The following is a 24,252-nucleotide window of genomic DNA, read 5'->3' as shown; positions in this document are numbered from 1 at the left end:
TTTAAAAGTGCCAGAATTCGTCCCGTTTATGCTTAGACCTCATGCCGAGCCATTAAGATCTAAATCATTATCTTTGGCTGAAGAAAAGGCACCAATCGATACTTTATTGTCGCCTGAAGTAGAAAACAAGCATATAATTCAAGATATATCACCGAAACGAGCGAAGAAAGCTAAGTCTGAGTTAAAGAAGGACTTTAAGAAGCAATCAAAATCTTTGGAAGGAGATAAACCACCATTGAAAAAAGCTACATCCAAAGAGGTAAAGACACCGACGACAAGTACCAGAATCGATAAATCTAAATTGAAACTCGGAGAAATGCCTCAGGAAATAATAATAATCGATTCAACGGACGTAGTCCCGGAGGTTAGTATCGTGCAAAAGGGTAGATCAAAGTCCGTTACTAGACTATCTGACAAACCATTTTCAAGTTCAAAAGAGGAAAAAGATGATACGAAAAGCACGCGTACGAAATCAGCTTCGGTGGATGATGAATTGATCAAAGGTCCTGCGATTAAAAGCGATAAAGTGAGACCAAAGTCTTTGGGTATATCTAAAAGTTTAGGAAGTACAGAAAAGAAAGATTCCATTGAAAAGGTGTCACCAAAGAAAGCAAAAGGTACCGCTAAAGTGGATGTCAAAAGTGATAGTAAAGTTATTGTTACAAAAGATGTCACTAATAAATATGAATTAAAAGCCACGCAACCGAAAGGAGAGATCAAAGCTGATTTAGATTTAGGGGAAATAACAAGTGAAGGCAAACACGAGATTGAGCAGAAAGATACAAAAGACAAAGAGAATGATATCGAGGATGATCAATCTTCAGAATCGAAACGTATAAGTGGAGAGATGTCTAAAGACTCAAAGAAAGTTCCATTTACGCAAGATTTAACAGAATCTCCTATAGTACTACGTAAACGAGGACAGAGTCCTATACTTTTCGCACGTGCACGTCTTGGCTTGTCAGAGGGTAGTGGTATCGGTGCATTGCAACGTCAAAGTGCAACGCAATCACCAACTTCGCAAAGACGTGCAAAATCTTTAGATGCTCCTGTCATTTCCGTTCACAGACTTCCACCGGCTAACGCATTTTCTAGCAAAGACGATACAGTTGACATGTCGGAAGACGTTGAAAATCAAGATAATATAGCCGAAGAGAGTATTGGTACCAATATATTGTCCAAGCCACAATCGATCCAGATAGAAGCTTCGCCGAATCATAGATCTGACAGCACCGATCACACAACCGTTCCAGAAATTTGTACAGATTCTTTGTCCGTAACAGAAACTTCCGCACAATATTTAGAATCACCTTTAACAGAATGCAATGAAATAGCTACATGTGCCGATTTAATTCCATATGAACAAGAGAGAACGCAATTACCATTCTTAGAACATGCAACTGATAAAGAAACAGCAAGTACGATCGAGATCGTCAAAGTAGATGAAAGTACGAGATTTATCGATCAAAGTTCCGTCGAATCTGCTAACGAGCAAGACATTATAGGTTACGCTAAAAGTGATCTAGTAGAGGAGACTGACGTTCTTAATATTTCAAAGTTTATTACCAAACCGATAACTCCTGAATTCTCCGAAATTACTTCGAAGCAGAATGTTGAAACTTTGAACCAAGTAGAAAAACTAAGTGAAGAAATGAAAGATCTTGATAAGAAGATACTTGAGACGAAGGCGAGTCCTCAATACCAAAAAGAAACTTTGCAAGATGTCGATGAAGTCGGTCAAAAAGAAGATGAAATTTCCAACGTGACCGTTAAAGTGGTTCACGAATACGGAGATGTTTTTTCGTCACTGAATGACTACGACGAAGGATTGAATATGGTTAAATCTCCTATACAAATTTCGATCGAGGAGTGTTCGGATGAAGAGCTTATGGAAAGCGATGAACAAGACGAAGAAATAGAAGATCGGGAGTCTGTTAGAGTTGATGGTGACGATATGCGGCCATTAGATTCTGCCGATACAAGTGAGGATACACTCGATGCACTAGACACGCAAGTACAAATGCGAGGTGCTGATAGCGAGCTTAGTTCACCGGATTACGGTGTTGATAAAATGGACGAAAAAACATTGGTCGAGGTTGAGCTAACTCCGGAATATTTAGAAATGAGGAAAGATGACGAGGAAGACACCGAAGAATTGCCAGAAGACGAATCAATTAAGGAACAAGTCGAGGAAGAAAGTCCAGCCGTGGAGCATTTTATGGTTGACAAAAAACTCAGACTCAGTACCGAACGTTCCAGAAGTGAGGACACGAATACATGGACTCCCGATAGGGAGGATGCTGATTCGAGTTCTTGCTCAATCGCTCGTCCTTTAGGAATTGGTCAGATTCAATCGATAGTCGATCGCCGAGAGATCGAACAAGTGAAAGAAATACGTAAGGAGGGGTCTTTAGAAGAGGACAGTAGTAGTTCTCAGCCAGCACCAAAATTAGAAATGAGTTCAACATGGAAACCGTTTCCATTAGAAAGCTCTGGTAGTTCGAGTTTAGAGGATGGTTGGATACTTCAAGACGATAACAATGCTCAACAGTCGCATTCCGAGGATAGTAATGGACAGAATGAGGAGAGTTTTCAAGAGGATCTGGTCGATGTGCCAGGTGGTTTTATTTATCCTATTGGACCAGAGATTCTTGCAAGTTACGGTGCCTTTTCCTTATCAAGAACACTTTCACGAATTTCAGAAAGATCAACTACTTCTGAGCAAGATAAAAGCGACTTGGAGGATTCATTTAAACCCAGCTCGAGATCTCCGAGTCTTGACGACGAATCTTTAATATCGAGCGATCATCAACCTTCTTTATCGTCGGACCCTCCCTCGGGTACAGCCTTACCTTCCATGTCGGATGATCGTAGAACATCCGCTGAGCTTCCAGATATTCCTATAGATGTGATGGGCACTCAAGAGGAAGATTCTAAGTCGCCAAAGACGAGGAAATCGAAGTTGCAATTACAGAGTTCTGAAGACTGGCCCTCGCCACCTAGTTCACCAATCTTCGACACTCCTGTGGTGAGTCATGTGGAAACTTTTTATATGGAGATCAAGCCGGAGGAAGCTGTCAAGGTGACAGTAACGGACAGTACAGAAACTCCGGGTTACGTTGGACATGATAGCGATTCAAGCGACGAAAATAGGACTCTTCACGAAGATCTACATTCTACTCTCTTAGAAGATGGCCAAAGTTCAACGTCCCCAACGACGATCGATGGTACTGTGAAGATAGCTGTCAAACCAAAATCGAATTCCTACATAACAGGTTCCTCTCATAGTGAAGATACGTCTATGGGTTTATCGATGTCTGAATGGTCCAGCTCCAACAACACCGTACAGCAATTCTGTCAATATTCCGGTACGAAATCCGATGACAATTCTTTAGCAGAGCTTGGAGCTTCGATCTCAGATTGGTCAGGGAGTACGACTGTCATACCACAGCAATATTACTCTACGATGACGGTAGAGAAGAGCCAAAGCGACACGACGACGTCGGACAAGAGCGTAACTAGTATGCGACCGAATTCAAAGTGTCAGTCAGCTGAAAGTCCACCCCTTCCACCACCATCTCCACCACCTCCTTTACCTCCACCTCCACCACCACCTCCACCGCCACCGCCATCGGAAAATACCGACGAATCAAATCGAAGAGAGGATATGCACGATGATAACGTCAGTGACATCGATGAATCTTTCATCTCTATTCTTTCATGTGCTACCATTCCTTCCTCCTCCTCCATTCGTGGCGGTGACGAGAGCGAGCCCGTTCGAACACGTAGGGATGACTTTGATGAGGCAAGGAAATTTATCGAATCTCAATTCGATCAACACCGTCGTCTTAGTCGTTACGACGACGATCAACGTGGTGGTCGTTCAGGTTATACCGATATCTCACCACCTCGTATTACCTTTCAAAACGAATACGATGAGACTCTGGAGGAGGAAGACTTTCGTTTAGATCCTGAGGTGGTTGATATGGGTATCACCGATGTTCCTCTTCCTATACCAGAGGAAGACGAGGAGGATCAATTGTACGACAATGTACCGGCTATGAAATATTCCAGTGGTGATCAGATCAGGATGGACGTTGCTCGTGGAGACAGTTCCGAAGACATGCATGAGAAATATGCTGATTTAGCATTAAGAACGAGATTAGATAAGGACGAATGGTTGATGGGCGAGCACCGCGATGTTGTTACGTCCGATGAAAAATCAGTCAGAAAAAAGATCGAGCGAGGTTATTCGGAACCTTGCTCGAGGGAGCAAGAAAGTAGAAGGTATCACGGTACAAGGTCCACTGAAAGACCGGTTCTCGTGCCTATAAGAGCGAAATCTACACCGTATTATTCGACAACGAGTCTTAGCGGCGAGTCAACCACTTCCAGTCCACCGATGCAGGCTAGAATGCAAATCAGAACTAAAACTATGCCTTATTCCTCAAGTAGAAGCCCACAAAGCGAAGGTGACACTTCTTCCAGCATGGACAGTCCTGCTCATACGCCTGACAGAGGTCAGCGTGCTTTCCGTCGTAAGAGACAACAGAACACGAAGAGGAGACATCGTGTTGCTGTCGATTTTAAGATCAAGGATGGTCAAATTGTTTCAAGTACTGACTCTAGCTTCGACGTTACGACAATACCACCACCACTGTTTACTGAAGCTCATAGTATCGATGTATACGAAGACGAGGACGAAGACGATGAGTATTCGGAAAGTAAAGATGACAAAGAACAAGAACAAGATTGTCAGCAACATCGAGAATGTCCCGAGGAGGATGACGAGCTCTGAGATACGCCGATGGAACAATGGCTCGACTCGAAATTATATTCGCCTATGAGCGATTACATGGAGAACGAAACTTATTCATCGACGTAACGGAGAATTCGTAAAGTAAAATATTTCTAATCTTTGGGAATTGACGCACTCGACGAATTGATAGCGATCTTTTCTTACACGTAAAGTTCTATTGAATGAATCTAAGTGATTAGAAAAAATCGAAAGGATTGTCTTGCTTGAAAAGGAAACAGTAAGAAATAAAAGAGATTTACTTCTGAACGGAAAAAGAAGTTTAGTAATATCGTTAGTTATACATATTATATATATATATATATATATATATATATATATATATATATATTCATATATATGTATATGAAATGATCGTTACACATTTTTAGAGATCCGATTTACTTTGATATTTATTATCATACTTAGAGTTGCCGATCTGTAGGTGATTTCGTAGTGTGCATTTAATATCCATAAGAAACGTGATAACTCGTGATCGCGGGGTGGATATGTGATATATTTAAAGGAACGATACTCGCGCAATGCTATTCTAGTTATGTATTGTATAACGTTGAAGAGAAATGGAGTAGTAGAGATGAAAACGAAAAAAAAAATGAAAGCAGGACATAGGGGTTTAAGGGTAATTATATAATTATTATATGAAACAAATGCAAGAGTTGGTTGGTGATCATTAATTTTTTCTTCGGACGCTCGTCCCCGGTTGTCAAAGAATGACAATTTAACTCTATCGTTTTAAGTTTTAGAGGTCGACAATCATCGCACGCAGAGTGTCTCTGGCAAAAATATTGGAACGGAGTAGATATATCGGATCTTGTTTCTACTTCGGTTACGAGAAAATAATGTATAAATAATGTATACTTTTATTACAATTTCCTTAGTATTCGTATTAGGATAGTGTTGGGAGATCGTGTGCAATTTGTCTCATGTAATTTAGAGAGTATTATTATTGATGGCAAAGAGTGGAGTGGTTCGTAAAAGAATTGACATGCTCGAATATATATGTATATATATATATGAGAAAAATACGGGCGAAGTATTGGAATGAATAAGCGGGTCTTTAGAATAAATCACGTAAAAGGAAAGAAATGGATGGAGGGTTAAAGGTATTTTCGACAAACTCGAAAAGAGAACACATTCAAATTGGTTTCAGCTTTCATCGTGCCTAGTTTTTATACCACATTCGTCGCGTTTGCACTTTAATATAACACGAAAAGTTTGAACAGTATTTCACATAGCTTTCCTCAAAAACTTCATTGTTTCTTGTCTAAGGAAAAACAAAAATAGATAAACGTTTGGTACAGATATCGAATGGGAATGAATTGATGAGAAATGTGGCCCGTCGTACTAAAAAAAAAAGAAAAAAAAAAAAAAAAAAAAAAAAAAAAAAAAAAAAAAAAAAAAGAAAAAAAAAGAAAAAGAAAAAAATATATAATATATATATATAAAAAAAAAAAAAAATAAAAAAAATATTAATAAAAAGAGATAAAAAAAGATTTAAAAGCAATAACGTAGCTCGTACGATAAACTGGTCTCTGAACGTGTGACAATTGAGACGTGCACGGAGGATGCGATCAAAAGGCACCCAAGACTGTAATTTATTATTTTTACATATGCCATTGATTTTTCTTTTTTTTTTCGTTTAAGCTTAATACGCGGATTCATTTTATTTATTTATTTTATTTATTTATTTTTCTAACGCTTGAGATAAATGTATTATCTATTATGCAATAATCTAATACTCATTCCGAATCTCCCTTTAACCATACAACCAAATACATCGGAAAATGGAGTATAATAATTATGATAATTACGATAAAACGATAACGATCGATTTCGCATCGTTCTCGAAGAATTTTCAAATAAAATGTTGATCATTTCAACGAAGTAACATTCACCAAGATTTACAACACTTTTAGATATCGAGCCAGAATACGAACAATCTAGTTCCTTACATATACAATTTTATTATCAGAATGTTTATTCGTTTTTTGCGATTCGCGCTACCGTTAAATAATCCTTATCATATGTACTATTTATAGGTACGAACGATCATTGATAATCACGTTACCGTTAATAATCATTAATTATTATCGCGATCACTATTGCCGTCATTAATCATTATTACTCTATTAAGGCTATACACAATTATTGTTACTATTAATGGTAGAACACAGTGAAAGTTAATACGTATCGCATACGCGTTATTATGTATGTATAAAAGTACGGGGCGCGATTGCTGAGTGCCGATATACGATGGATACTGTATTATTTTTCTCGATTAATCGACGATATCGATTCATATGAACGCAAGAAAGCAATCCTTTGTCTGTCTTCTTTAAATCCGTATTCTTTAAAAGTTTAAACTAATACTTTTGACGTATCATCGATTTATAGCTTTGATAACGATTTTCAACTTTGTCCGAAATATGTAGACATGTATATCGATCCATCAAATTTTTAAATACTATTTGAAAAACATTTGCCAAGATATATTTCAATTAAGTCTTAATAATTTGCAAGTTAAATTTTTTGATTTATCCATCGTCGTTATCGTTAGTGTTGAGAAAAATAATATTCCGTTCATACTCGAATAGAGAGATAGATTGTGATGCAGATTTATACGCACAAGATCGAAACGAGAACTTGAGGACAACTGTCGTCGAAATGAACGATTGTAAGATATCGTTCTATATACTAATAGATGATGGATCTAATTTCCCGTTGAAAGCAAAAAATGTTTCATCTAATTTTCGATTTATCCCTTTGCATGCGCATTACAAATTAACCTTTGACTCATAATAATAATCATTGCGATTTTTTAATTAAGCTGTCCCCACCCCGCCCATGCCTCCCTTCCTCGGGCGTGGTAATTACCAATCATTTAAAAAAACGTAATGAAAAACTTTGTTTCCGCACCGAGAAAAATGAAACGGCACTGTCCTGACACTTCGCTTTTTTATCCCAATCTCTCCTAATCTTTAAAGAGTATCATCGTATCCTCGGCTCTGTATCGATTATTTTTTGACTTGTCATCGTTTTCGTTCAGAAACGAGCATGTATTGTAAATTGTCTTTGAAATATCCGACGTTCTTCCATGTCCGTAATCAATTTTTTGATATTATATTATAATTTCCAGTAGATGAACTTAAAATACCTGCTCGATTCTGTTTCTTTGGTTTTTGCATTTGTGCATCGTCAATTTGTCATCCCATGGTTATCAACACACGCACGCGTTTTTTACGCACTCGTTACAGTATATCATTTTTATTCATTTCGATTATTCATATTAAATCATTTCTTTTTTACATTCATTCATACATTTCGTTCGTTCATTAAACAATTCTCTTTTTCTTTTTCTCCCCCCCCCTCCCACTCTCTCCTCCACTTTCATTCTCTCATTTACCCATTCATTCAATTTTATTTCTATTCTCATTCATTTCTTCCCAAGTCTTTTCTATTTATTATTGTACAAACATGTTTGCACGGTCTTTTGACAAATGTAAGACATGTAAAAGAGAGAGTATCAAGTTTTACATGATATTTAATGTACTTGAAATTTCTTAAAAATTTTGTGTGCGATTTGAATATTTGCTTTTTAATTAACCACATTTATCTGTTTCTATACTTTTGTTGTTTTACGCAACGATAAATAATCAATTAAAACTTATGAAATTCAGATTGAAATGTCAAAAAAGATGTGCAAATGTATTTGTAAAATAATTTTGAAGCCACAAATTCGTCGTATCGTATTTTCGGTTATCAGTATCCTCGTTGATTCGTACGCGTGCGCGTGCGAGTGTGCGTATATTCCGTGTACTCACGCACACCGTACTTGACAGATTACTTGTTATTGATTATAAAAATGAATTATTAATGGGAAATATTTGATGTAGCCGCGAAAGCGTCGAGAGCGTGGCATGCGATGAGAAAGTTGATCGGTAATATCGACAATTAGCAACTGACTGAACACTGTATTCACTAACGACTAACTATATTACACAAGTACACACATATACATATACACACGATTTAGTCTAGTCATAACAATTAGTATGCAAAGGTCGTGATACCTGGCAATAGGGATCAAGGTATTAGACGTTAAAACGTAACACGGGTAACTCGTACGGTTATCCAAATTCATCGTAATTAAATCTATCTGTCCAATCTTTGTAACTTTTTTTTTTTCATATCTTTTGGTCCCATCTGCTATTCGCAGATTTTCATATTACGCGTGTAATCAAAATTGCTCGTCAGAGAATAATTAGAAGTCAGTTTCAAGCGTGTTATATTGAAAATGGACTGTCTCCTTTCAAAAACAATTTCAAATCTCATTTGAAATTGTCAATCAAACCAAACGGAGATTCGCGATAAACGACTAAATGATCTTTCCTCGTTAAATGTGTCAGCATATGAAACGTTAAAAAGAAAGGAAATGGAAAAGGCCAAAAATTTTAGGATCGTTAAAGAATCTGCGTCATATACGAATAAGAGACTCGAATCATTTTTATTATCTCGCAACATTCTTACATTATGATTATCATTATTATTATTGTTATTGTTATTGTTATCGTTTCATAGTTCTAACACCTTTTGTAGCTTTGTAGATACTTGATGTTTTAATTCCCTATTGCATATTTTAGGACATTTGTCATACTTTCATTTCACAAAAAAAAAGAAAAATTAAAAAAAAAAAAAAAAAAAAAACAAACAAAACCAGAAAAAGAATATAAATTGAAACCGATGTCATTTGGGACGATGATCAGAGAAACGTCGAATGTGTTTCGGTATATCGAAATGTTGCAAAGTAAAAAATAGAAATCCTAACGCCATCCACACCAACACTCTACGTATGCTTCTCGACAGGTGGTGATATTAATCGGTGGAGCTACACAAACGGATACGTGAATTCTCCGGCATGGCATGTGCCGTTTCGTGTGAACCCGGTGCGTAACGTATTGGCTCACGCGACACCTCGCTCCCTGACCAATCGATTCCTTCCGGTTTACCCACGTTGAGAATCGAGAAACGGGGCCAATCTTGCGAAATGCGAAAGTGACGTACCACGCTGCAGGTCGGATTCGACAATGATTAATCAAAAAAGAATCGTATCTTTTCCGAAAAAAAAATTTCGCGTGGAAAAAAATTGTCTACCTAACCGACCTTCAATTCTTCTTCTTATTTAATTATTATTATTATTATTATTATTATTATTATTTCAATTAACAACTCGTAATTCCTTTGAAAATAAGCGGAGTGTTTAATCGTATGCAATTACATTAAAAAAATTATATACATCGTAGGTGTTATCAAAGAAGATCGGATTGAACGGAATCCGCTAAGAAGATTTGTTGACGCAACGATTATTTGAATAATTTTCAATGATTAATTACGAATGATTCTTTAGATTTATTTTGTCAAAGCTGAAAAAGGAAAAGTTGTTAACGATATTATTCGTTGATTCAACAAATCAACTCACGGCTGAAGATTCATTTTTTCTTCACGCTATTACGCTGCTGCTCTTAGCCATTTTTCTTTTTTTTTTTTTTTAGCCGCTACACGCCTTCTTACTTGTTTATTCTTTCATAGGGGGAAAAAAAAAGACAAAAAAAGAAAAGAAAAAAAACCTTAGTAAGAAACGTCATTATTAGCCATTACTGGCTACATTAGCGCGATTATAATTTCCATATTCACTATATAAAAGCGATAGATAAAATAGTATACAATATTAACGAATGGATCAAAGAAAAATTGTGAAATAAATATAAAGAACGCTGGAAGAAAAGAATGGAAACTTAAAAATTATGAATTAAACATGCAAAATTTCTATGATGTTGCTATCTTATAATTGTTACATTCGCACTGCACACTGTAGGTGTTAGCATTAGAAATAGCGGTATGTTGGTTTGCTAGAAGATCAACAAACTTTTTTTTTAGAAAATGAACTTATTTTGAATCGTAGTATACTTTGTGCGAAAGAAAAATATTTCAAAGATTTTTTATAATTTCTTATATAAACTCTCTACTTTGAGATCGAATTAACTTTTGAATTGTTCGTCAAATTTGGTAGGTTTTTTCAATGAGAAAAAAAAGGAAAAGAAAAGAAAAAAAAAAGAAAAAACTTTTTATGCTTGTTCAGTTAACCTGGCTTTGGCACTTCGACATCAAATCACGAGAGCACCCTTTTGCACTTTGTTTACCTTGTATTCCGTTGCGTTATCTCATGAATTACATTGCCTCATTTAGTTTTATGTTGAAATTTGTAGTGAATGGAATTATACGATATTTATTTAGCCATTATAGTTTTATCATGTGTCACGAAAGACATCGTTATGCCTCATCATAGTGTACCGTTCAATCCTGTCTCCCGATGTTGCGTAGAGATGTGAATTTTGGAAAATCATTACCACGAACGAATCTATCAAATTTCTATTCTCTTGTCGAATATCGTTCCGTGCGTTTCAAAGATGATCGTGACAAATAACGTGTGAAAAGCAAATCGACTAAAAAATTTTAACACGCTTACGATTTTTTCATAAAAGATAATAATAATCTTTCATTACAGAGATTCTCAGGAACAGAAAGATTTAATGTGCGATTAGAGACAATAATTGCTACAATATTTTATCTAAAAATTGAATTGTGAAAGCGATTAAAAAAAGAAAACAAAAGTCGATCTTTTGTTTATCAAAAAACTGATCAAACTCACATCTCTAATTGCAGTGTGGTACTAATCTTTCCTGCATCATACACACTCGTATTATACACATGTCAATTATCAATTATCTGCCGTTCTACTCTTAGGTACCTAATAATCATTGCGTAGCGTTCCCTTTTCACGATATTACATAAATATATTTATTACCACCTGTCATGATGCCCTACCACTATTTATGTCTCTAAATCATTTTTATATAAATACACACAGAGATTCGTGTGTCATTCGTTCTGTTTTCCTTTCTCTCTCTCTCTCTCTCTCTCTCCCGCTCTCCCTCTCTCTCTCTCTCTCTCTCTATCTCTATCTCTCTTATTCTTAATCACTCTCACTCTTAATCGTGTGTTTCATACGGGTAATATCATAGTATTTTTGCAGCATATGTGTAAAACACATATACACACACAAACACCACATGTCCTGGAATGAGCCTTCTCTTATTAATCTTCTTTGATCTTCTATTTAATGTGGCCTTCTTCCAGGTGTTCAAGCCCGTTGTCATTAAATATGTAAATCAGTGTTAATCACGGATAATAATAACTTCGTTATTATTAATGACTAAGCGAGACGACTATTGTGTCATTATTGCGACATACGATAACTCTTATTCTTTATCCTTTTTTAAAAAAAAAAGTGAAAAAAGAAAAGAAAGAAACTTTTTCGAAAATAATTGCAAGACGGTTTGTCTTGAGATATTTACACCTGTAATAATTGATTAATAGATGTTATGTTTATTACTTCCTCGATCGTATATTCCCGATTATTATAATCATGTGCCAAATTTTTGATAGCCTTCCGCTTGTGTTTCGATGCTCGAAAAAATTTCATATTGTTAAACGACTGAATCCTTTTTATGCTTATAAAGCCATTTGTTTGTTAAGTGTTTCAAAATTAATCTTTTCCAATAAAAAAAAATAAAAAAAAAAAATAAAACAATAAAAAAAATTAAAAAAAAATTAAAAAAAAATTAAAAAAAAATTAAAAATAAAAAAAAATGAGAAAAGAAAAGAAAAGAAAAATAAATCAAGGAAAAAAGAAATATGTACGCAAACAGATTCGACGGGGATGAATATCGTTCCGATAAAGGATTTATTATATCGCGATATTTTTTTTTTTTCTCACAAATGTCCTTAAGTACAACGAACGCACGATAAAAGTTAGGAAATTCGAAGTTTAAAGAGCATTCGTTGATACTACAATTGACTTTATACGTTTTAATTAGAAGCGGAAAAGAAAAAGAAAAAAGAAATGAAATTTTGATCTCGTTAAGGGACTATCTTTTTCCTTTATCATCATGAGCGTCTTTAAATTAAGATATTTATAGGAGAAAAGGAAAGAAAGGTTTTATCGTGGGACGAGTGTTCATCGTGTCTACTCAATGCTCCCTCGTTTATTCTTTGTGTAATTTTTTCGATCGTTTATCGATATACCGTACTTGTTAACTCTACACACACCACATGGACACCCACGCACATACATGCATACATATATACATACATACAATTAACACGTACGTGAAACCTGCTATCCGCGGCGGTTCCCCTCGGTAAGGATATTTATGGATATAACTATCTATTAAAATTCTGCTATTACTTCCTCGAAAAACCACAAAAGAAAAAGTAAAATAAACAAACAAATAAAAAAAATAAATAAAAGAAAACAGAAAAGAGGGGAATCACAGCGTTAGAACGGGGGAAAAGCGATATTCCAGGCGTAGGAAGTCTATTGTACATTGATTATTGATACTTAATTATGATAACAATAAATTATATACAAAGTCACTTGAAAAGCCTCTGTAATTTCGTCTTGCTTTAGTTGCTTCTCTCTTATTTACGACATTCGCTATTAGTCATTGAGTTTTTCAATTTTTGAGGTTTCTTCTCTTTTTTTTTGTTTTATTATTATTATTATTATTAATATTAATATTATTATTATTATTATCATCGTTGTTGTTGTCGTTGTTGTTTATCGTGGGTCTTCTTCCGGCCACTCGTTCTATTCTATTCTATTCTATTCTATTCTTTAAATCCATGTTTCTTTTGGCGATCAGAATCCTCCCTCCCGCCAGGGTACGTGATCTTTCCTCCCTTCTATTTTTTCTTCATATCCGTATCTTTTTATCGCACTCTCGGATTCGTTGGTCGACCGGATGACAATACTATGTGTGAGTAATCCCTAAAATGCCTATCTTAACTGTCAAGATTGTTGACTCTTTTATCTTCGTTTTTATTCGATATACATATAATATACGCTCGCTAAATGCACTTCCGTCTGGTTGTATTTTTCTTTCTTGTTCCACGAGTTTAAATCTCGCAAGTGGTGTAAATATTTGCGATAGGATGTGTGAATAATTCGATGAAAAAGTAATGGCAAGATAATAAGAAGAATCCTTGACTTTCGTATATGCACCACAAGTGTAAATTCGTGGACGATTGTTCTTCTTATTGAGAATTTAAATGGAATGGCTTTGCTTGCTTCGAACATTTTTCGTCGCACTTATTAATTTTCTTACCTTTGAAAGACCACGTTCGTTTATCGGAAAAAAACGACCTCTTGATTGATTTATTTAAAGCACATGTCTGATATGACGACAGGGATTATCGAGAAAAAGCATGCCGTATTTAAGAAGAAATTATTGCACGAAGTAGGAAGTTTCGTTATTCTTTATGTTAACATCAAAATGCACATCAGTAGTTTTTAATAAATGTGTTATGATTGCTCTCGATAGTAATACTTTGAAATGGAATTTTCTTTTCTTTTGCAAACGTATATGTATATATACGCATATACGAATATATACAGTACGCTGGATATAATTATTTTATAGTAAATATTTTATAGTATAATTATAATAAAAACCAATATTACTTGATAATTAGAATACGTAGTTGCACGTACTTGCATTTGTTGTGTTGTACGTGATAAGTTGTTTAGAATTGAAAAACATCGTTTCGTACGTTTTTCCTTTATTACCAAATGTACACGTATAAATTCCACGTTGTTCTTTTTTTCTTTTCTTATTTATAACAAACCCCCCTATACTTTTCCTCGAGCATAATAAAAAAAGGGGTGATGCGTTGATAATTAGGGGAAAAGATAAGAGCGAATGGGTGCATCGTAGCATGCAATATTTAATAAATACTTATATCACACTTTACTTACGCGTTTATTCCTGATGCGCTCATATACTCTTTATTTTTTCTTTTTTATCGTATTACTTTTATAATACTCGAGTTCTTTCTTTTCTTACCGTTCGTCATTTACAGATATCGAAGGGAAAAAGCAAGATGAATCGTCTAAACAACAACAGGAGAATAATAATTCGGTATTTACTACCGAACTGTCACAAGAAAAACGAACGAACGGTGTTGCGGAAATGAACAATGCAAGTATAGTTAATTCGCCTGATCTTAGTCCGGTGAAGAATTTACGAAATGGAGAGATCGAGGAGACTGAAGTTCGAAAAACGAAAGTATGTTCCTGAAATAATAATTATTTTTTATGTTATCAATTTGTCCTTTATTAATAGATCTTTTTTTTTTACAGAGATGGCCAACTGATAAAGTTTATTATATCGCCAAAGAACTTCTTATGACAGAACGAACATATAAAAAGGATTTGGACGTTATCAATGTGGTAAATATTTATAAAACAACGATAGAAATAATGACTATAGTTTTAAAGAGTTTCTCTTTCTTTCTTTCTTTCCTTTTTTTTGTTGTTTCTTTTTCTTTTTAGTGGTTCAGAGAGGAAGTATCCAGAGAAGCAGAGTTAGAAGGAGACGTGGTTGTTTCATTGATAGAGCTATTAGCAGATGCCCATGGTCCGTGTCTTCAAGAAATGGAAGCACGTTTAGCACGATGGGAGAGTAACGCGCGCCATAATATCGGAGATTTTTTATACAATACGCTTCTCAACGTCCTACCTCTTTACGATCAATATCTCGAAAATTTAATCTCCGTTCTCGAGAAAATGGAGTATTCCATGCGAACATCACGACGCTTCGATCAACTTTGCAGGGACTTCGAGTCGCAGAAACATTGTTATTTGCCGTTAACGTCATTTCTTTTGAAGCCATTGCAACGATTATTACATTACAACAATATTATTGATAGTAACGTATTATTTATTTCTTTTTTTTTATGAATTATTTATTATCCCTGAATATACATTTATGATATATATATATATATATATGATATATTTTTTGATAGTATTGTTAGATCATTATCCAAAAGATCATACCGATTTCGAAGATTGCTTAGCTGCTAGAGATAGACTCGGCGAGACGTTACTCGAAGGTCTTACAGTGATAAACCAAGCAGTAAGGATATTTTATGTAATTTTGTATTACCAATTATAAATTTCTTAATACATTATTGTTTAAACATTGTAGGAAAATTTAGTTCAATTATGCGAAATGCAAAGAGATATTAGCGGCTTTGATAATTTATTTCAAGAAGGTAGGAGATTTATTAGACAAGGCTGTTTACAAAAGTACAGTCGTAAAGGCTTTCAACAAAGGATGTTTTTCTTGGTAAATATATATACATACATATATATATATATATATATATATATATATATATATATGTATTATAATATATAAACAGCTTTATAAAATTCAGTTATATAAAGAATTAATTTTTTATTACATAGTTCTCGGACGTATTATTGTATACATTCCGCACTCAACAACCAACACAATGTTTTCGTGTGCACGGTCAAATTCCGGTAAAAGGCATGAAAATTCAAGAAGGAGATAATAAGACTGGTACCGATCATGTATTTGTAATCAGTGGATATGAAAACCAGTAAGTTTTTCTTAATGAAAATATCTTTCTCTCTCTCTCTCTCTTTCTCTATCTATCTATCTCTCTCTCTCTATATATATATATCGTGTCATAAAATATAATACTTTTTTCAACTTGAAATATATATGTCATAAATAATCCATTATAATAGATCCTTAACAGTAGCAGCGTGTAGCGAAGAGGAAAAAGAACGTTGGATAGAAGATTTAAACATGACTATTGCTCAAGCTGATGCACAAGATGCAAAGCTACCATATTTGAGTTTAAAGTCATGTAAGAACTAGACAATTATTTCTAATGGATTAATTTTAATAATAATATAATTAAATGTTTGAATCATTCAATTATTAGCAGGTTCTGCCGATGAAGTGGGAGACAATGTGGGATTAGAAACAGACAGAGGAAGTTGCGCTGATGTGAAAGCTTCGCAACGTAGTAACACGACCGTTCACGTGTGTTGGCACCGAAATACTAGTATTTGTTATATTGACCAATTACGTGCATTTCAGGTAAAATAGGACAATTATTTATAGAATTATTTTTATCTCTTGATTATACAATACTCGATTGGAATGTTCAATAATTTATTGAATTATTTATTGCAGAACCAGCTTAGTGGGTTTCTATTACGGAAATTCAAGAATAGTAATGGTTGGCAAAAGTTATGGGTAGTATTTACTAGCTTCTGTTTATTTTTCTATAAATCACACCAGGACGATTTCCCATTAGCAAGTTTACCTTTATTGGGATATACAGTATCAACTCCGTCGGAAACAGACGGTATAAATAAAGATTTTGTATTTAAGCTCCAATTTAAAAGTCACGTATATTTCTTTAGAGCTGAAAGTGATTATACCTTTGGACGGTAAGTATTTAAATATTTCTCATTAAAACTTTATTTTAATTTACATCTTATGCCATTAATCTAATTTTAGATGGATGGTAGTGATCAGAAGCGCAACCCAGCAGAGTTAAATATTCAGTTATAATGAAAAAAAAAAAAGAAGAATATCAAATATGATTTTTCATTTATGAACCAATTTTGTTGACGATACGGTTAACGAGAACAGCATTTAGTTTTATTTTTAGTAAATAATGAAGAAAAGATCAGAATATTAATTTTAAATACATTACATTCTTGATATTTACGTTGGAAGGAGAAAAGACGAATTATTATTTTGCAAATTTATATTTAGTTCTATTTGTTGCTTTATTGTTGAAGTATCGCAAAATAGTAAAAATTAATAGTTAAATAAGAAATTTCTAGTAAAATAATTTATAAAAGTAATAATTACTCATATATAGAATAGAAAAAAATCAAATGTTACTGCCTTATTCAAAAAATAAAATCGCAATAATATTCAAAAAATTAATAAATAAAATAAGCAGGTGAATTGTACAATAATAAAAATCAATCAGTATATGGTATTATCTTAAGGAGAGAAAAAGTAAAGTTTATTGATATTAGATAATTCAAAATTATCTCATTTATACATAGTTTTATTATTATTATTATTATTATTATTATTATTATTATTATTATTATTATTATTATTATTATTATTATTATTATTATTATTGCATCCTTATAGGTTGTCTTTATTAGTTACACCCAAATAAATTCGTAATATAATATCATAAATAATAATATTAAAAATATTTTCTCATAAGTGTGATAATTACAATTTGAGTATTACATAACAGCTAAATTTAATTGTTAAAAAATCAGTTATTAAAAAGTATAGTTTTATATGGCATGTGCAGATATGTACACATAGAAATATATGCAAAATTTTGATACATGCTCATTAGAAAATACATTTTTTTTATTAAGATTTTCTAATATTCTTTATTGTTAAAATATGGTAATGAAGTTTTGATATTAATGTTGACAAAAATCGTATTAACATTTATATTGGACCATTTTTATAGGCTAGTCTGCTGATAATCTAAGTTATTGATATATTTGAAAAGACAATAATTTTGCTAAGTGTTAATATGTTTACTATTTCTTATAATGCAATTAACGTGATCAAGAGCTACAATGAAAAGAAACTATTTAATATTAAAGACTTTATAATCTTGGCATTTTTATATTTAATTATATTTCTCAAAATATGCGTGTAATTTATTTTTACAATTACCCATGTTGATCGTATTCGTATTGTATTCGTATGTTTATAATTCGCTCAACAAAATGATCTTTTTTAATATCTAAAAAGAATCATAAACCGAACAATTACAAATAAACAAATAACGTAGATATTCTTACGACCAATATTGATATGTACTATTGCAGCCATATAATACAATAAATCTTGTAGACCAATTACATATTTATCCTTTTATTCAATAATTACCTGTCTTGTTAAAATAACGAATTTTGAAGGAATATACGACATTAAAAAATATTAAGAAGTCTGAAAGGAAATGATTCTCTATTGTTCCTGATATAAAAAATTTTAATTACCATTGCTCGCTTTGTAGTCTATTTAGTTTTTGTGCACATAAATCGTTACAGTGTGACAACCGTGAGAAAGATGCAATTTCTGTATCACGTATTTTTGCATCCTAAGACATTTCAAATTCTTCTAATAATAACATAATGTTGATAAGTTCAACGAGTTTGTTCGTTTGAGATTATATAAATTTCGTAATATAATTTTTTATTTCGGAACATTTACATATTTTATCGTCATCATTGGCAATTAAATAAATAATTATCGATCTATATAGAGTGAATATTTCTATAAATATAAACTTACGTTATAAAAGGATCCAGAGTATTAGTAGTAAGCAAGTGATATTAAGTTCCGCTTTTTATACAATAAGAGATGCTTGGAAATACCCGAACGCAAATGTAGAATTTAACGATAAAAATATTTGCTATCTCGATTCTGGTACTGGATAATTGTTTCTGCGATATCAGTCAATACGATCACTCACTTAACGTTTAATGATCTATGATAGATGAAGATATGGTCATGTAATTAAAATAACAAGGGTTTACAGTGAATTATTTATATTACAATACATCGATTAAATTAAGCAATATTTTATTATTTAAAGGGGAAAGATTTCATTGAAAAGAATTTCAACGAAAAGAATTTTGTATTTGATATATACAAAATATTAAATTGCTTCGATATACAATTTCGTAATATTATATATCTTTTCCTTTCTGCGAAATTAAATATATTTCCTTAATGCAAAATTAAATTTAACGTAATGTAAATCTATTGAAGATCGGTCAATGTTAATCGTAAGCAAGGGGTTATCAGAGATTTTTTTAGATATATTCTGGATTAAGATTATTGTTGTTTCTTTGAAAACATTTGCAATGATATATGATCTGTAATAAAAAAATATGATAGGTTTTGAAGAATATTCTGAGAAGAAAATTTTTCTTCTTCACCAAAAAAATCTTTTATCTAAAATACTAATTTAAAATAATTCCATTTGATAATTGTAGCGTGAAAGATCTCAATGTTCATTTATATTCGGTATTCGTTCAATTACATGAACGTTGCGCGTATTTTCCAGATTTTTTAATAAGATCTAAAGAATTTTTGTATGAATATAGTAAATTAATTGCTCTAATGCTGGGAATAATTATATATTTGCTTATTATATTAACATATTATATTATAATAATAACAACTTATTATATGTATATATATATATATATATATATATATATATATATATATGCTTTGTTATAAAAATTATTATAATTTACTTCCGTCTCATAGATCAAATTCACGAACTTCGACATTATCCTTAAAAAAAGAAAAGAAGAAAATATCTTTTTACATTCGTAAAAAATAACAACCATTCGAGTTTTTTTACAATGAGCAATCTATCAAAATTTGTAATTAAGTATCTGTCGTCAATGCGTTTACGCTGAAATTTTTAAGTTCAACGACGTTAAACCTGCTCGAGGCTTTGGAGAACCGAAAAAATATGGGAATGATTGGATCATCAGTTGGCTGGATTACGTGTAGCCATCGAAGATTACCTTAGCCTTGTGCACACGTTCGACGTTTTTTTTGCCCTTCTTACTTTACAATCATATGTATATGTATTCGATGAAACGATGGTATTTCAGGAAGAAAGATAAAAGAGTGGGAGATCGGATATAAAGACGTGTCGTGCTTCGCGAAGATAGAAACCGATTTCATCATGTGGGAGTACCGAGCTATCGGCCTTCTGGCCTTGCTGGCCATTCTAGTGTCCGCTCATGCTGAAGGTGAGACCATCTTTCTTTTTTTTTTTTTGCATTTTCTTTCATTTTCCTTCAAACAATACTTTGTACATCTTGAGAATCATTTTTCATCTTTCCAGAAAATTATTATGTAAAGAAGAAAAAAAAAAAAGAATATAATATGAAAATCATCTTCGTGAAATTTAAAGCAACCTATACTTAACGAACATTAATTTCAAATTGCTGAATTCAATTTATTTAATCATCATCTCGATACTATATTAACAATAAATGAACAATAAATTACAGTAGATCTTCTTAGATCTTCCTAGATTGAAAGCGTTCTTTCAATATGAAAAAAAAAGTTGACAGTTTGTCTATTAATCAGCTATTTATACCTATTGATTATAAGATAGTTAACGGTAAATGACTTTGCAAACTACTATCCTGTCTAACCACTTTTATAGATATAATCTCACGATGATCGAACACATCTGAATCTCATAATAGACACTGTAACTTTAAAGCAATGTCATATTTGACCTTGGTTTCGGTATTTCCCGCATGTATTTAACTGCGCTTATTGGAATTCTCGTTTGAATACATATATAAGAATGCTAATTTGAGACATTACCAGTGGCTAAAGGTATAAAACAAATACAAAGAGAGTAGGTATGATGTAAGAATTGAGTGTTTAATTTTGTATTTTTAGCACGTTACAATCCTTAATAATCACAATATCCTCCGTACGTAAATAAATATTAGGGACGGAAATCCCCATTTATTTCACTTATTTTTTAATTTATTCATAAACTTTTATTCATTTACATGAATAAAATAAATCAATTCGTTTATAATATATCGCTTGTTTATTCTCCATGCATCCATAATTCTTATGTAAGTCATTTTCTAGATTTTTTGCATAATTTAAATTAATAAATATGATAATCAATTTAAATTCATGTTAAAAGAACAAAGCAAGTCAATTCTTTTCTCCTCGATCGTTTGTTTACTCTTCATGCATAATAATTCTTATGTGATTAATTCTCCACTTCATTTATTCTTTAATTTGTTTTCGCATAATTCGACTTAATAGATATGATAATTACGATCTTACGTCATATCATGTTATTTTGCATTCATTTATTGAAAATGATATAATTATACAAGGAAATAAAATGTATCTTACAAGCTGAAGATTATTCAAAGCATAATAATGAAAGAACGGACACCTAATATTAGTCTGAGCAAAATGGATTGTCTTTTAAGATATAACAAAATTTATGGACCTATTAGTAATTTCTGACATAATTTTTAATTCTCTGTCAACAGTATCGTTTCTTTCTTACGCGAAGAAGATCCATGATCCAGTGATAATTACTCTTCGCGAAAAGAGAGGTGCTGGATACGGCGGAGGTTCCGGTGCATACAGTTCAGCAAGCAGTTCTGCCAATGCTAATGCATATGGTGGTGCCAATAGTTTTGCAAGCTCAAGTGCACAAGCCAGTGCACAAGCCGGAGGAAAATCGTCAGCCCTATCCACTGCCAATGCCAACGCTGGAGCAGGTGGATATGGTAGTGGATCCGGAGGCGGTGGTGGACTAGGAGGAGGTGGTGGATTAGGCGGTGGTCACGGAGGAGGATTAGGAGGAGGTGGTGGATTAGGCGGTGGTGGTTGTGGATCTGGTGGTTGCGGAGGTGGTAGCGGATCGGGTGGATATGGAGGTGGCGGCAGCGGAGGCGGTGGATATGGAGGTGGCGGCAGCGGAGGTGGAGGTTATGGAGGCGGAGGAAGCGGATTAGGCGGAGGTCACGGAGGTGGTGGTAGCGGAGGTGGTGGTTATGGAGGCGGAGGAAGCGGATTAGGTGGAGGAAGCGGATTAGGCGGAGGTCACGGAGGTGGTGGTAGCGGAGGTGGTGGTTATGGAAGCGGAGGAAGTGGATTAGGCGGAGGAAGCGGATTAGGCGGAGGAAGCGGATTAGGCGGAGGTCACGGAGGTGGTGGTTATGGAGGCGGAGGAAGCGGATTAGGCGGAGGTCACGGAGGTGGCGGAAGCGGTGGTTATGGAGGTAGTGGAAGCGGTGGTTATGGAGGCGGTGGAAGCGGATTAGGCGGTGGAAGTGGATTAGGCGGTGGTCACGGAGGAGGATCAGGCGGCGGTGGTTGTGGAGCTGGTGGCTGTGGAGGTGGTAGCGGATCCGGTGGATACGGGGGTGGTAGTAGCGGAGCCGGTGGATACGGAGGTGGTGGTAGCGGAGCCGGAGGATATGGAGGTGGCGGTAGCGGAAGTGGTGGATACGGAGGTGGTCCTGTAAAAGGCACACCAATTGGTGGAGGTAAATAAAACAAATACGATATTATTTGTATATGAAATAATTAATAATGTAAACTGTATATTTATAATCGAAAAATTCAGGTTACGGCGGTGGTGGTGGTGGATACGGAGGTGGAAGTAGTGGCTCCGGTGGATACGGTGGTGGATCTGCAGGTAAAAAGTCTAAGATATTTTATGTATTAGCTTTGCAGCATATATATGTTTGACATATTAACATTAAAAATATTGAATATCTGCAGGTTCTGGTGGATATGGAGGAAGTAGTGGAGGAGGTCATGGAGGAGGTGGAGGCCTCGGCGGTGGAGGTGGACATGGTGGAGGTCTAGGTGGAGGACTTGGCGGAGGTTTAGGTGGAGGACTTGGTGGAGGACTTGGCGGAGGTTTAGGCGGAGGTTTAGGTGGAGGACTAGGTGGAAGTGGCGCAGGCGGCTACGGAGGTGGTAGTGGTAGTGCTAGTGCAAGTGCAAATGCACAGGCTAGTGCTAATGCAGGAAGCTCTGGTGGAGGTGGTGGTTGCGGCGGAAGCTGCGGTGGTGGCTATGGCGGTCATGGTGGTCATGGCCCTGGTACAGAGTAAGTTATTGATAAGTCTACATCATAAATAGATAGCATTATTTACGCAAATTTACATACTTAGGAGGCATGACATATACAAAAAATTCTATAAAAAAATATTAGCTTATATCATTAACATCTTTACGGACTTCTTAGAAATACAATCGGTCAATTCAAATTGTTTTTAGAGATTGTAATTTCTTAATACATTCATTTTTATAATTAGCTTGTGGATATTATAATTGCTAAATGTAAAGTTATTTTTATCCAATGACATCTATCTTAAAGAAATTCGTTTATGTTAATTATTATTTAATATATCACTTTTTGACGTATCATAATTATTTCTTTTCAATTTTTAGTATTTTCTCCCGTATTGGTGGCATAGATGAAGGAGCAAGTCAAAGTGGTAGTGTGCACGGTGCAAAAGGTGTTTACAGCAGTAGTGCCGCAAATATTGATTCGACCGGTAAAGGATCCTACAAAGTATCTGCTGGAAAAATCCCATGAATCACCTAAATGGAGATTGAAGAATTCGCCGAAGAATTTTTAAAATTTAAGCAACTATCTTTTTAACTCGATACAATGTCTGTACTTATATATCTTCATGATTTTCGATGCTAGAAACAAACTAATAAAAGCATAATTTTGTTATGTGATATTTTTTATGATCATATTAAAAATACTCGACCAAATACTCTTTAAAAGTAAGATACGTGGAACAATAATTTCCTCTATAAATCTAAAGAGTTTTAATAGATTCAAAATTATAATTATAACAAACATGTTTTTATAAATTAAATACACATTATAAA

General features: G+C 34.0%; 2 protein-coding genes across 12 annotated transcripts in view; both read left to right on the top strand.

Annotated features, from left to right (window-relative positions):
* LOC124948154 (FERM, ARHGEF and pleckstrin domain-containing protein 1-like) overlaps positions 1 to 17,697 on the top strand; it is a 28,048-nt gene extending 10,351 nt beyond the window's left edge. For 5 of the 11 annotated variants that reach the window (XM_047491374.1, XM_047491372.1, XM_047491370.1 and 2 more), the window contains exons 12-21: positions 14,795 to 15,000; positions 15,075 to 15,164; positions 15,267 to 15,642; positions 15,743 to 15,852; positions 15,925 to 16,065; positions 16,188 to 16,342; positions 16,494 to 16,615; positions 16,694 to 16,851; positions 16,948 to 17,207; positions 17,278 to 17,697. In XM_047491374.1, the coding sequence (XP_047347330.1) occupies positions 14,795 to 15,000; positions 15,075 to 15,164; positions 15,267 to 15,642; positions 15,743 to 15,852; positions 15,925 to 16,065; positions 16,188 to 16,342; positions 16,494 to 16,615; positions 16,694 to 16,851; positions 16,948 to 17,207; positions 17,278 to 17,317 (1,658 nt within the window). In that variant the 3' untranslated portion in view covers positions 17,318 to 17,697. Of the gene's footprint in view, positions 1 to 9,679; positions 13,310 to 14,794; positions 15,001 to 15,074; positions 15,165 to 15,266; positions 15,643 to 15,742; positions 15,853 to 15,924; positions 16,066 to 16,187; positions 16,343 to 16,493; positions 16,616 to 16,693; positions 16,852 to 16,947; positions 17,208 to 17,277 lie in introns of those variants that run through there. The other 6 variants (XM_047491377.1, XM_047491376.1, XR_007100609.1 and 3 more) reach the window with 6 other exon arrangements.
* A 1,381-nt stretch (positions 17,698 to 19,078) lies between these two features.
* Positions 19,079 to 24,096, top strand: LOC124947770 (glycine-rich cell wall structural protein-like). Its single transcript, XM_047490373.1, has 6 exons — positions 19,079 to 19,242; positions 20,451 to 20,591; positions 21,879 to 22,883; positions 22,964 to 23,035; positions 23,122 to 23,455; positions 23,800 to 24,096. Exons 2-6 carry the CDS (start codon positions 20,525 to 20,527, stop codon positions 23,945 to 23,947), a joined length of 1,626 nt encoding a protein of 541 aa, XP_047346329.1. The 5' UTR covers positions 19,079 to 19,242; positions 20,451 to 20,524; the 3' UTR covers positions 23,948 to 24,096.
* Positions 24,097 to 24,252: the final 156 nt, after the last annotated feature.

Source organism: Vespa velutina, chromosome 3 (genome assembly GCF_912470025.1).
Source record: "Vespa velutina chromosome 3, iVesVel2.1, whole genome shotgun sequence".
Taxonomy (NCBI): domain Eukaryota; kingdom Metazoa; phylum Arthropoda; class Insecta; order Hymenoptera; family Vespidae; genus Vespa; species Vespa velutina.
This window is presented reverse-complemented; position numbering and strand designations above follow the sequence as displayed.

Bases quoted from the DNA above. Each gene is read 5' to 3' on its own strand.
- LOC124947770 (XM_047490373.1), top strand. From the start codon at position 20,525: ATGTGGGAGTACCGAGCTATCGGCCTTCTGGCCTTGCTGGCCATTCTA. The intron at 20,592-21,878 runs GTGAGACCATCT...CTCTGTCAACAG, and splicing joins AGTGTCCGCTCATGCTGAAG to TATCGTTTCTTTCTTACGCG. The intron at 23,036-23,121 runs GTAAAAAGTCTA...GAATATCTGCAG, and splicing joins ATACGGTGGTGGATCTGCAG to GTTCTGGTGGATATGGAGGA.